This window comes from Myotis nattereri (assembly GCF_964212035.1).
Source record: "Myotis nattereri genome assembly, chromosome: 21".
In the NCBI taxonomy this organism is placed as follows: Eukaryota; Metazoa; Chordata; class Mammalia; order Chiroptera; family Vespertilionidae; genus Myotis; species Myotis nattereri.
Window position 1 is genome coordinate 17,167,620 of NC_138097.1, and position 13,382 is coordinate 17,181,001.

At 53.2% G+C, this 13,382-nt stretch overlaps 2 protein-coding genes across 4 annotated transcripts in view; both read left to right on the forward strand.

Annotated features, from left to right (window-relative positions):
* TJP1 (tight junction protein 1) overlaps positions 1 to 8,449 on the forward strand; it is a gene marked incomplete at its 5' end in the record, with an annotated part of 90,671 nt that extends 82,222 nt beyond the window's left edge. The window contains 7 exons of one of the 3 annotated variants that reach the window (XM_081114837.1): positions 5 to 232; positions 974 to 1,024; positions 2,000 to 2,157; positions 2,517 to 2,982; positions 3,887 to 4,104; positions 5,160 to 5,303; positions 6,946 to 8,449. In XM_081114837.1, the coding sequence (XP_080970963.1) occupies positions 5 to 232; positions 974 to 1,024; positions 2,000 to 2,157; positions 2,517 to 2,982; positions 3,887 to 4,104; positions 5,160 to 5,303; positions 6,946 to 7,040 (1,360 nt within the window). In that variant the 3' untranslated portion in view covers positions 7,041 to 8,449. The remainder of the gene's footprint in view (positions 1 to 4; positions 233 to 973; positions 1,025 to 1,999; positions 2,158 to 2,516; positions 2,983 to 3,886; positions 4,105 to 5,159; positions 5,304 to 6,945) is intronic. The other 2 variants (XM_081114835.1, XM_081114836.1) reach the window with 2 other exon arrangements.
* Positions 8,450 to 12,391: 3,942 nt separating this feature from the next.
* Positions 12,392 to 13,382, forward strand: part of ENTREP2 (endosomal transmembrane epsin interactor 2) — a gene marked incomplete at its 5' end in the record, with an annotated part of 52,056 nt that continues 51,065 nt past the window's right edge. The window contains one exon of the mRNA XM_081114841.1: positions 12,392 to 12,595. Coding sequence (XP_080970967.1) covers positions 12,392 to 12,595 — 204 coding nt within the window. The remainder of the gene's footprint in view (positions 12,596 to 13,382) is intronic.

Sequence of the window (13,382 nt, forward strand, 5' to 3'; positions counted from 1 at the left end):
TCAGGGTCCCAGAACCGCAAAAGCCTCAGCCGAAGCCCCCAGAAGATATTGTCCGGTCCAACCACTACGACCCCGAGGAAGACGAAGAGTACTACCGGAAGCAGCTCTCCTACTTCGACCGGAGGAGTTTTGAGAACAAGCCCTCCGCGCACATTCCCGCAGGCCACCTCCCAGAGCCGGCCAAGCCGGCTCACTCCCAGCATCCGCCCAGCCTTTCTAGTTATTCCTCGAAGTAAGTCATTTAACCCGAGACTTACCTTTGGAGAGTGAGATGCCACATAAAGGCTCGATTGTGTAGTGGGGCCATCTCATGAGGTTCCGTGTACCTTGAAGGCGATGGTTGAGTGTGTGATACACGCTCTCAGCAGCCTCCAGCAGGTCAGCGCAGACACACTTTCTAGTGGGAGACACTGTGTTTGCTTTTGTTCTTAAACTCTCAGAGCAGATGTAGAAAGTTTTTGCATTAGGAGAGGTGTTAAAATCAAAGGTAAGAAAGGATGACTGGACCATAAGAATTTCAGAGAAGAAGGGGGAGAGAGAGAGACATCATGAAGAGAGAATCATGGATCTGCTGCCTCCTGCACGCCCCCTACTGGGATCGAACCCGCAACCCGGGCATGTGCCCTGACCGAAAATTGAACCATAACCTCCTGGTTCATAGGTCGACACTCAACTTTTTTTGGTAAGAGAATGTTTGTCTGGTACAATCACAGAGGTAGGAGAAGCAGCTCCTAGAGGAAATGGGCTTAGGAAACAAGTTATGGAGGCGAAGGAAGGGCCCTGGGAGCTTGGGAGCGAGGAAGCCAATGGTAGGTGCCCGGGTCGGGGAAGGGAAGGGCAAGGCTTGGCGCCAGGAGGGAGAGCGCCTTGGTGGATGTTTTTAATGACATTTGAGTTCCCTTTGCTGCGACTTGCTTAGTTAGATTGACCATTTCCTCTCGTTTTTCTATTGCGCTTGCTCGGCCATCCCTAGAGTTCTGGGCTCTTACCCTAGCTATGGCTACCTGAAAAGGAGCGTCAAGTGGTAAGACTGGCGTCACGTGAGGCTGCTCATCAGGTGTACTCCCCTGTCATTGGCGTCATGTGCACTTCCAGATTCGAACACCATCGTCAAACGCGCGTGTCCATGCAGAAAGCAAGCTAGCGGCACAGTTTAAAGCTCACGCTCCAACGGAGTCTGTGAAAGTCACTCGACATGTCTGTTGTTGGTGCACATAACGCCAGTGCAGTCGGCTCTGCGAAGGTGTAGATGGCGACGTTCCACTTATGGGTCTCTCTTCAAGGTTTCTTTCGTGTGCATTTTCTGTGTCACATGTTACCCATGGCAGCCTGAGCAAATACGCGTCTGCGGCCCAATCTGACTTCTATGAGCCTGTAAAACAGAGCAGCACCTGCTCCTCTAGCTGTTAAAACGGTGGATCTGGGAGATGAAGGGCGAAGTTTAAAGTGAACGGCACACTCGCTCGCCTACCTGGTGTCTCTGCCCTCGCAGGCGGAGTTTGAGTAGTTGTCACTGGGACCTGTGGCCCTGAAGCCAGAGCAGTCACGGCCAGCCCCTCGCCAAAGGAGCGGCTGGCTCCCGGGTGACACCGGTTCCAGGTGCACGGACTGGCCTTGGCATCTCAGACAGGAAATGAGAAGTGAGCCTACGGAAGATTGGGCCTGTGAATATGTTTCAAAACATTTGCAAAACGTTATTAAATTGTGAACAGCAGAGTGAAATAGTACAAGTGTACCCAGAATTCCGTTTGCCTCTGGTTGCCATCTCCTGGGTGTTTTCCTGGTTTCCTTGAAGTGTCTGTGTGTCTCTGCATTCCTTGTGCTGGTGAACGGTGGAATTTGTTTGCCTATTTTGCTAGAGGAGCTACCATACTCATAAGAACACATTGTGAAATTTCTAGATTAAAAAAAATAGCTTAGAGATACTTAGAGAACGTGAACGAGTTTTGTCTGTGTGAGTCCATTTTCAGGTGTTGGCATTGTCTTCATTTCTTCACAGGGGCAAGTCTATTGACGCTGATGCCTTCGGTGACAAACGCTATGACTCAGTCCAGCCCACACCACCCCCACCCCCGCTGCCCTCCCAGTACTCCCAGCCTCCCCAGCCCAGCTCCAGCTCCTCACTCCACGCCCACGCTAAGGGAGCCCACGGGGAAGGTAGGACATCCAGAAGTCGGCAGCACCACTGTAATAGAGTAATTCTCATAAAATTAAACTCTCGCTTCTAAGCACATAGTTTTTCATATAAAAAATATTACATAGCCCGGCCGGCATGGCTCAGTGGTTGAGCGTCGACCTAGGAACCAGGAGGTCACGGCTCGATTCCTGGTCAGGGCATAGGCCTGGGTTGCGGGCTCGATCCCCAGTGTGGGATGTGCAGGAGGCAGCCGATCAGTGATTCTCTCTCATCCTTGATGTCTCTCTCTCTCTCTCTCTCTCCCTCTCCCTTCCTCTCTGAAATCATTAAAAATATATTTTCTTAAAGTTTTAAAAATAGTTGTGTATTTTTTTCCCAGGTAATTCGGTGTCATTGGATTTTCAGAATTCTTTAGTGTCCAAACCAGAACCACCTCCATCTCAGAACAAGCCAGTCACTTTCAGAACAGTGAGCCGAGAGGATCCTGCTCCGTCTGCCTTCTACCCCCAGAAAAGCTTCGCAGATAAAGCGCCCGTGAACGGCCCTGAACAGCCTCAGAAAACAGTCGCCCCAGCCTACAGCCGCTTCACCCCCAAGCCGTACACCAGCTCCGCGCGGCCATTCGAGCGCAAGTTTGAAAGCCCTAAATTCAGCCACAACCTTCTGCCGAGTGACACTGCACACAAGCCTGACGTGTCTTCAAAAGTCCCGACTTCTCCCAAGACCCTGGTGAAGGCCCAGCCCCCCGAGTTTGACAGCGGAGTGGAGACCTTCTCCATCCACACGGAGAAGCCCCGATACCACGTGAACAACCTCAGCACCGGGCCCAGGGCCGTTCCTGGGAGGTAAGAGCGCCCTCCTTCCGGCCTCGTGACCTGTCAGGAGCTGTGTTGCTTAGCTGATTGGGGACTTGACATGATAGTTTTAGCTCAAACTTGAACCTGAGTACTGTTTTTTTTGTTTTGTTTTTTAATATAATTTTATTGATTTCAGAGAGGAAGCGAGAGGGAGAGAGAGATAGAAACATCAACGATGAGAGAGAATCATTGATTGGCCGCCTCCTGCATGTCCCCCACTGGGGATCAAGCCTGCAACCCAGGCATGTGGCCTTGACCAGACTCGAACCTGGGACCCTTCCAGTCTGCAGCCGATGCTCTATCCCATCGGCTTGGGCCTGAGTATTGTTGACCAGAACGTTGCCACGAACGCTATCATGCAAGAGGCACAGGAAATAATGAAGCTGATGGTCACCGTGGCCAGTAGGCCTTATCATAGGCCCCCTGTTATCTGAGACTGAGCTGAGTGACCTTGCTGTGTGCCCACGTTCGCACAGCTGGGTGCGGGGAGCACAGATCCAGCCCGTTCTCTCAACAGCCACAGCTTCCCATGACCCCAGGAACATCGGCCACTGTTTGCTCAGAGCGATGTTAATAGAAACAAAGGTGGCCCAGCTGGTTTTCTCAGTGGATAGAGCATCAGCCCGTGGACTGAAGGATCCTGGGTTCGATTCCAGTCAAGGGCATGTACCTCGGTTGCAGGCTCCATCCCCGGCCCGGGTCAGGGCTCGCATGGGATGGTTGCCTTCAAAATGAAATTGACTTCTCCAGGGAGCAGCTGCTTCGTTAGCCTGAGTCACATCAGCGCTGAATACGTTAGCTGCTCCAGTAGAGAGCTTCCTGGTGGCGGGAGAAGGGAACAGGATGAGGCCCGGGAGGCGGGAGTGGACTCACGCGCCGTTTCTGCACGCAGCCCGTCGGCGGTGGAGGAGGACAATGACGAGGACGGCCACACCGTGGTGGCCACGGCCCGGGGCGTGTTCAGCAGCAACGGCGGGGTGCTGAGCTCCATCGAGACCGGCGTCAGCATCATCATCCCCCAGGGCGCCATCCCGGAGGGCGTGGAGCAGGAGATCTACTTCAAGGTCTGCCGCGACAACAGCATCCTCCCGCCCCTCGACAAGGAGAAAGGTAACGGACTTGCTCTGCTCGGTCTCCCGAACGCGGCTGCCGGGAGCTCAGGTGAGAGGGCTCTCGGACCCTCTCCCCCACGCTGGCCTCGCAGAGCTGCTCCTCCATCAGAGGCCTCCTCGGAGGGCCCGGCCGGTGTCCCGGGCTGGCAGTGCTGTCCCGCAGCGAGGCCGAGGCGCTGGGCCTTCCACGCGGCGTGCTCCCTTCCTGCATGACAGTGGCAGGTGACAGGCCATTGGGTGCCCCTCCTCCTGTCTGCCGGGCGGTCTTGGCCAGCCTCTTCAAGTTTGTCTTTGAGTCGGTCCCCCTTCCATCTCTAGAGACGGGGGAGGGAACTCCCACTCAGCCAGGCTGTGCTGTGTGCCTGTCTCCTGCTTGGAGAGCATAGCCTCCTGGGACAGGTCTGACTCCCCCCGGGCCCAGCACTAGCAGACACTCGGCAGGGAGGGGGTACCCTGTCAGGCATTACCGTCCATGTGTGGGGGCTCCTTAAGGAGTCGGGTGCTGCTGTTTTCCCTGTGTCTCGCATCTGTCAGGGGGACGTGATGCTCAGTGCTACGGCTCCTTTCAGAGCCTTCGAGCAGTGCTTCCCTGCCGGGCACGCGTTACTTCCCCACTTCCCAACATCTGGCCAGAGTACTAGCGCATGGTGGCCCTGCGTGAGCCCCTAAACCAAATCTGGCATTGGAAACGCAGGGTGTAGGTAACGTTTAAGAAGTACATGTGAACGTGCCTTACACTGAGGAACCTGCAGGAGCCAGCACCTCGGGGGCTGTTTATCCCTGGAAATGCGGCTCCTTCAAGGTAAAATGCGCTGGAAGTGCCACACCCACGGGTTTCCAGGATTCAGTGTATCGATGACATGTCGACGTGATGTGGGCATACACTGGGTTACAGCCGCTCCTAGGACATGGGAACTACCTGTGTGGCTCCCGTTAGGTTTTCTTGGTGCTGCTGTGGAGAGCTAACCCGTTAGCATAGCATTGATATTATGAGCAGGCGAGGAGAAGCGGGGTGCAGAGGAAGACAGCCATCTAACCGCTCCCCACCTCCAGGTGAGACGCTGCTGAGCCCGCTGGTGATGTGTGGGCCCCACGGCCTCAAGTTCCTGAAGCCCGTGGAGCTGCGCCTGCCACACTGTGCGTCCATGACTCCTGACGGTTGGTCTTTTGCTCTAAAATCATCCGACTCCTCGTCGGGTACGCTCCTTCTCTCTGTCCTCGGGGCTTTGGGGCTGTCGTTGATTAACCTGGGCTGAGGGCGCCGGCTGTTAGCAGCCCTTCGTGCTGCACCGACTGAATGAACGGGGAAGGTAGAGAGGTGTCTGCCTTTTAACCATTGATTGGCCAAAGGGCGACTGTTCTTGGTGCGCAACCAAATGATGTCTCTGTCCGAATTCTGAAGATGGGAGCCCTGGCCGGGCAGCTCAGTGGTTGGAGCGTCGTCCTGATAACACCAAGATTGCAGGTTTGATCCCCGGTCAGGGCACATGCAAGCGTCAACCAGTGAAGCTTGACTAAGTGGAACAACAAATCAATGTTTCTCTCTCTCTCTCTCTCTCTCTCTCTCTCTCTCTCTCTCTCTCTCTCTTCTGCATTCCTCTCTCTCTAAAAATTAAATAAGTACATACATAAATAAGTAAATAATTTTTTAAGGTGCAGTGGGAGAATTGATACTGTCCTACATATGCAGGCATTTTCACCTTCTTACTAAAATGATTTGACTCCTTTTATATGATTTCTATTTTGGGTCACCGTTCTTTAGTTTTTCAATCCTCAACGCATGTGTAACAGGAACTTGAAAGACAGAAGACCTTCCACTGGGATCACACTTGGCCATGGTTTTCAGTGTAAACATCTAAGTCACTTCTGCGTACACACTACTTTTGAGTGGTTTTGTGTGAAGGTCCCAATTGCAAAGCTCCCGTTGTATTTTCACGTTTCTCACCTCCTTGGGCGACTAGTCAGTTACCAGTTGGAACTTGTGGTATTTGGGGTTTAGGTCACCTTACTTGATCCTGAATATAAGACTATAGGACTATAGTCTTATATTCTTATAGACTTAGACTATATATATTCTTATATTCTTATAGTCTATAAGACTTATAGTCTTATAGACTATAGGACTATAGGACTATAAGAATATATAGTCCTGCTTAGTCTATAAGACTTATAGTCTATAAGATTTATAGTCTTATAGACTATAGGACTATAAGACTTATAGTCTTATAGACTAAGTCTATAAGTCTATAGACTTATAGACTATAAGACTTATAGTCTATAAGACTTATAGTCTTATAGACTATAGGACTATAGGACTATAGGACTGTAAGAATATATAGTCCTGCTTCTGAATTTTTGGTAAATCTCGTGAGCATTGTGCAGTATTATATTAAAATAGTTTCATTGCTAGCTTTACCCAGTGGCCAGGTAAGTTTCTATTGAACGAGTACAAAAAATATTTTACATAAATGTTAAAGGCACCCGTTAAAATCAAATACCCATTGCATTTTGAAGTTACTTACTACATGTTCTTACAAGCTAATATCTTTTTAAAGTATGATGCTTTGTAAAACACTGTAATATGAAGCAAGAATTCTTGTGATCCGTCCGCAATGTGTTAATTATAATAGTTTCAGGTTACAATCTAGTGGGTCAGCATTTCTGTGCCTTACCATGTGATCACCCCACTGATTGAGTCATCGTCTAGTTTGGGTATAAAGGCAGCATGATCAGACAGAGAAGGAAATTGTATATAAGTATATGTATGTCTGTTGGCCTGTGTTGGCAAAGCGTTATGGCTAGTGACTGCAGATGACGTGAGCTTCTGTTACCCGCACAGGTGACCCTAAAACCTGGCAAAACAAGTGTCTTCCTGGAGATCCGAATTACCTGGTGGGAGCCAACTGCGTCTCTGTCCTGATCGACCACTTCTAATCCGGAAACAGGACCTTGCTGAGATAATGTGAACCTGGGCTAGACTTCCTCCATCTGAACGGAACCACTCTCTCGAGTATTACACTTCCCGTAGAGTCGATGCTGCCGTGGGCTAGTACTGAGTGCTTTGTTTGAACTGATGGTTCGAGAGCGCCCTCCTGAGCCGTGGGCAGAAAACACTGCGAACTACGGGCTGTGCCGGAAGAACGTGGCCTCGGGTTTCACAGACGTTGGCTTCGTAATGATTATTATACTTCCTGTGGTCACTGCTTAACTCACACTGATTTCCGTTAAAATACCAGCCAGTAAAGGGGTGCATCTGAGTTCTGTTCTTTTCAAAGTACACGGTTTCCCACTTGCCGGTGGCCCCGGCCTGGCGCACACGTTATGTTATTATGCATGGGGTAACACGCACACATCTACATGCACCCGGGACAGAACCAATGTGGTGGACTAAACAGATGGACAGCCAGCGGATCAATCGCGTTGGGCGGAGGGTCCAGCGAAGCCGCTGACTGATTGTACATGAAAACGTGCTTCGTGGGGAAGGGCACCAAAGCACGGGACTGTCCCGGGGCCTCTGGATCTCGAATTAACCACGTCACCAGACACACTAACCAGCAGGAATGCCTTACCCTCCTGTTTTTCATTCTTAGGTCGTCTCTGTGTAGGACTAGGTTTTTATGGCTTTTGTGCACATCCGGACACTGAATCATGAAGCAGGTTGAGCAGATTGTGGATTTGGTGGTTCCAGAAGGGTGTGATCACCCAGAAGGAAATAATGGTGTGATTTGGGGATTTTTTTTGGCAGGGGGCAGTGGTGGCTTTGTTTCTTGTTTTTTGTTTTTTCTTTTTGGCTATGCATTCGAAAATTTTGATGTTTCAAGGATGCTTGTACATAATGCGTGCATACCACTTTCGTTCTTGGTTTGTACATTAACTTTTATAAACTTTCTCTTTTTTTATACATAAACAAAACCAAGTTTCTTAAGGCTACCTTTGTATTCTCTCCTGTACCTCTTGAGCCTTGAACTTTGACCTCTGCAGCAATAAAGCAGCATTTTTATGACACACAAGGTCATTTTTTTTAAAGAAAAAGAAATGCACAGAGTTGTTACATTTTTAAGTGCTGCATTTAAAAGATACAGTTACTCAGAAGTCTCTAGTTTGATTAAACTCTTGCAAAATACCCCTCCTGTAATTTGTGATACACTGCTGTGCCCTAAAGTGTATTTTTGTACTAATAGACGATTTATTACGGCACATCAGCACGACTTCCGTTTGGATAATACACCACTACATTCTGTTAACCATTAGGTGTGACTGGATTTCTTTTGCGGTTATTAAAGTCTCAAATTTCTAAATCTGCAGAATAAAACTTTTAAAATAAAGTGCTGGCTTGGACTGTTGGCCTGCTGTTTATGGTTTCGTGCAACTTCGTAAGCCTGTTTTGAAATGCTGCCCATGGGAGGCCTGGCGGGTGGGTGTGGAGCGTGGCCCGTGCCCAGAGGGTCCTGTAGGACGAGCAGCACCAACACAGGCCTGGAGACGGAGCAAGAGGAGAAGCATGTGGCCGGAGAGCGTCCCACGCGTCTGTCCATGTGCGTGCGTGTGTTGGTGTGTGTCTGTGTTCCCCAGAGCCTCCTGCAGGCCCCCGTACTGGGGATGGAGCCCACAGCCTGGGCATGTGCCCTGACCAGGAATCGAACCCTGACGACCTGGTTCATGGGTTGACACTCAACGACTGAGCCACCCTGGCGGGGCATGTTTCTTTTTTAAAGAAACTATTCATGGACTTCCGGTTCAAGGTGACCCTCATCCTTCAAAACCAAATGATGAATTTTACTTCCTTATTTTCTGTTCCGTTGATGGATGAGAAAGATCAACTCCTGTGTGCCTTGACTCAAAATTTTGATTCGCTTTCCCTGAAGGCGTAGCGTTTTTTCCCCCCACGGATAATTATGTTTGAGTCGGTGTGTGAACGTGAATAATTGCTTAGTCTAATGAAATCGTGGCGATGTATGTTTCTTATAACCCGATTTAATAGTAATGCCAGTTAGCGGATTTAACTTACTTCTGAGCCTCATTACCCTCCCGGGACAATTATTATTTCTCAGGAGCTCCACACAGAATTCTCGTCAGTAGCTCAGAAGTTTCAGGAACTTCAGTTTTCACATCGAGCTTAGGATATAGAATTCAAATGAATAGATAGTACTCGACCACTACCTGCTAAGGACTCTCGTCAGGGGTATTACAGCGTCCTTATGAACCAAAGATTGCCACCCCGCGTTCATAAAGTGCTTTCATCGTTGCAAAATACTGCTATATATTCACAATCTTATTTTTATGTTCATTGATAAGAGAACGTTGATCGGTTGTCTCCCATACGTGCCCTGACTCAGGATGGAACCTGCAACCCAGGTATGTGCCCAGACCAGGAATTGAACCCACAACCCCGGGCGTGTTCCCTGAACGAATGGAACCGGTGACTTGGTTCATGGGTCCATGCTCAACCACGGAGCCACACTGGCTGGGCCATAATTCTGTATTTCATTTTGAGGAGCAGCCAGATTATTTTCCATCCGCCCCCCTTTTCCATTCCCACCAGCAATGAACAGGAGTCCACTTCCTCTACATCCATGCTATCACGTGTCATTCACAGGTGTTTGTTTTTTTTAATATCTTTTTATTGATTTCAGAGAGAGAGGGTGAGAGAGACACATCAATGATGAGCGAATCACGAATCGGCTGCCTCCTGCACTCCCCCCACTGGAGATTGAGCCCACAGCCTGTGCATGTGCCCTGACCGGGAATCGAACCTGGGACCCTTCAATCTGCAGGTCGACGCTCTATCCACTGAACCAAACAGGCGAGGGCTCGTAGGTTTTAATATAGTCATCTGAAGTGGATGTACTAGTAAAGAGGTATTTCATTGTATAGTTTTCCTATTGTGGTAAAATATATGTCAGATAAAAATTACCGTTTGGAGCCGTATGTCGGGGTGTCATCGGGCGACATTGAGGACATTCCCATTGTGCAGCCATCCTCAGCACCATCCTTCCACAGAACCCTCATCTTCCCCAGCTGAGACTGCCCCCATCAGTCACCCCCCACCTCCCTTCCTGTAGCCCCTGGCAACCACCCTTGTATTTTCTGTGTCTATGACGGGACTACTATAGGTACCGCACATAAGAGCACTCCTACAGGATCTGACCTTTCGTGACCGGCTTATCTCCCTCAGCACATGTCCACATTTCCTACCTTTTTACGACACCACATTTCGCTTCACGCATCCACGGATGGACACGTGACCTATTTCCACCGACTGGCTATTGTGCGCATTATGCGGCTATACCCATGGGAGTGCAAATATCTTCAGAGTCCCTGCTTCATATAACTCAGAAGTGCAATTGCTGAATTCTCAAGGATCATAGGATAATTCTATGTGTCATTTTTTTTTTTGAAACACCATATTGTTTTCCATAGTGGCTACACGGGTGCCTGGGTGCCTTTTGTTGGAGGTGTGAATAAATGAATGAATAAGGTGACTACAGGGAGAAGGAAACTTCCTGGCAGTTGGGGGATCTTGCTCTGGCCTTGTTCCAAGCCCTGCGAATTTCTGGAGAACTTCTCCAGGAAATGTGAATTTGTACGCCGGCGCTCTGAAGGATGCCTGAAGGGGCTCCTTCTCGTGAGAGATAAGAACCCAGGAGAAAGGAGAAAGCAGCACTGGCTGCAGGCCAGCGTTTTGAGGTCAGCCACTTTATCTTCGGAATTCCCCACCCCCTGTGCGTCCCTGGGCCATCCCATTAAATGGGAAAATGGATCCCATCCCCGCTAAGGATTTGGCTGATAAAGGCTGGAGCTATTGCCCCTTCAAGGGGAATTTGCATTTTAATAGAGGCTCAGCAAGCCCCAAAGGAATCGATATCTCTAACGGTGAAATTTCAAGCATCTGGGAGGCCCTGCAGGATTGCTTATCCAACTGGGGGTCTCTCTCTGATCCCCCACAGGCTGTGGGGGCATAACCCACCATTTCCCCTGAGTACATACTGTGAACGGTGCCTTTTTATACCTCCTCCCTTCAGACTTCTTAACACTCCTGGGTCTCTTAACATGTCAGCACAGCCTTTTCCCACGCAGGGTGGTCTTTAAATCATCACCCCACCCGGCCACAGGGCGAAATATGACCATCAAAACTTGCCAGCTTTCTTGGTATTCCGAGCAAGGCGGCGATAAGCAGGTATATGTACATCCTGAACCTGGCAAAAGGGAGTGGAGATGACTTAATAAGGTCTTTAATATATATATTGATTTCAGAGAGGGAGAGGGAGAGAGGAACATCAATGATGAGAGACAATCATGGATCGGCTGCCTCCTGCACGCCCCCTACCGGGGATCGAGCCTGCAACCTGGCCATGTGCCCTGACCTGGAATCCAACCTTGACCTCCTGGTTCACAGGTCGACGCTCAACCACTGAGCCACACCGGCGGGCTTAATAGGTCCTTAAATTCGTTTTGTGCGGTTTGTGTTGCACCTAAACTTCCCACTTGGATCCAAAGCCCTGCAGACGAAAGGTGGGTCGCAGACCTCCGTGGCGCACTGGGCATGTTTTCCATGCAGTTCCTTCAGGGCCGGGTCCTCAGGGGCGGGCCAGGGACCTCCTGCCACTGCGGCGAAGCGGCACCTGGGGCCTCGCAATGGCGCGTTGGGAGGCTGCGTGCTGCCCGCCGCACCTGGGGCAGAGCGTTTGCAAAATATTCATCGCACCTGCGCTCCCCACCGGCTCGGCGGTCTCTCCGTCTCCCCGACCCTCACCCCCCCAAGGCGCGCACCCAGGCTCTGCCCGCGGGCCCGACTCTCAGGCCGCTCCAGCGCCCCAGCCCGGGAGCCGGCTGCCCTCGCCCTTGACCCGCCGCCTGCGGTGCCCACTTCCATCCTCGCGACCCGTAGCCGCCACGGTCGCACCTGCGCCTGCGCGCTCCCGGCCCAGCGCGCGGCTCCCAGGACGGACCGACCCGCGCACGCGCACACGCACGAGCACACGCACGCGCACGCGCTCGGGCCGGGGAGCGCTCGCGCACGCGCACGAGGAGCGCGCGGGAGCCGGCGGGAGAGGGCGCAGCGCGGCGCGCCGGGCGGCCCTGCGGAGCGGCATGGACGCGGGCACCGGCTGGGGTGGCGGGCGCCGGGCTCCCCGCCCGCGGCCGCCGCATCCCCCGCGGCCTGCAGCGAGGCCGCCCGCGCGCCCGGCGCAACTTGCCGCCTCAGACCCGCTGTGAGGTGAGGCGAGGCGGCGCCGGGCCGGGCAGCGCGCGCGAGACGTGCGGGCGGCGGCGGCGGCGGCGCGATGCCTCCGGCCGGCGGTGCCCGCGCGCTGCCCCGCAGCCTGTCCCGCCTGCGCCCGTGCCCCGGCCGCTCGCGCGTGGGGCTGGCGCTCGGGGCCACGCAGATGGCGCTCGGCTGCCTCATCGTGGCCGTGAGCTTCGCCGCGCTGGCGCTCACCACCTCGGCCCGCGTCCGCCACTCGTGCCCGTTCTGGGCCGGCTTCTCGGTGAGTGTCCGCGGGCGGGCGGGGGACTGACTTCCCAACTCCGGGGACCCCCCCGCACCGCCCCGCACCCCACTTCGCCGCTGTCCGGGCGCCCTTTCCCTTCCCTGTCGCGGAGCCGCAGTTACTTTCCGGAGAGGAACCCGTCGGGCTGCCCGCCCTGCGCGGGGAGAGGGTGGGAGGCGGGCGCGCGGCGGTCGGAGGCGGGACCCTCGGGGTCCCTGTGCGCCCGGGACCGGGGACCCGCCTCCTCCTCCTCGCCCCCCTCGCTCCCCGGCCCCCCGTCCGCTTGCCGGGGACCGAGTCGGGGTGGGGTGCGGTGGGGGTGGGTTGAACCGGGTCGGGGGCTGCGTCCCTCCCCGGGAGGCTCGGGGTGCGGGGACTTGGCGGCGGGGCCCCGGCGTCTCCCGCGTCCGCAGCCGGCGTGCGGGACCCCGTTTTCTGAGGCGGGTTTTCAGGCGGCTGGTGCCCCGGGAACGACGCCCGTGGCTCACTCACCGCCGTCGGAGAAGGCCGCCGGGACCCCCCTCTGCAGGGCTGGTCGCCGAGAGCGGGTTGTTCGGGCCATTTTAGAGCCTTTGGGTGGAAGTTGCTGCCTCCCTCCACCCCGCGCCCCGATCCCCAAATTTAAAAAAAAAAAAAAAAGTGGCCGCCCAGCCGGCGGGGCTCAGTGGTTGAGCGCTGACCTGTGACCCAGGAGGTCAGGGCACTGGCCCGGGTTGCGGGCTCCGTCCCCAGTAGGGGGCGTGCGGGAGGCGGTCCATCCACGGTTCTCTCGCATCATGGATGT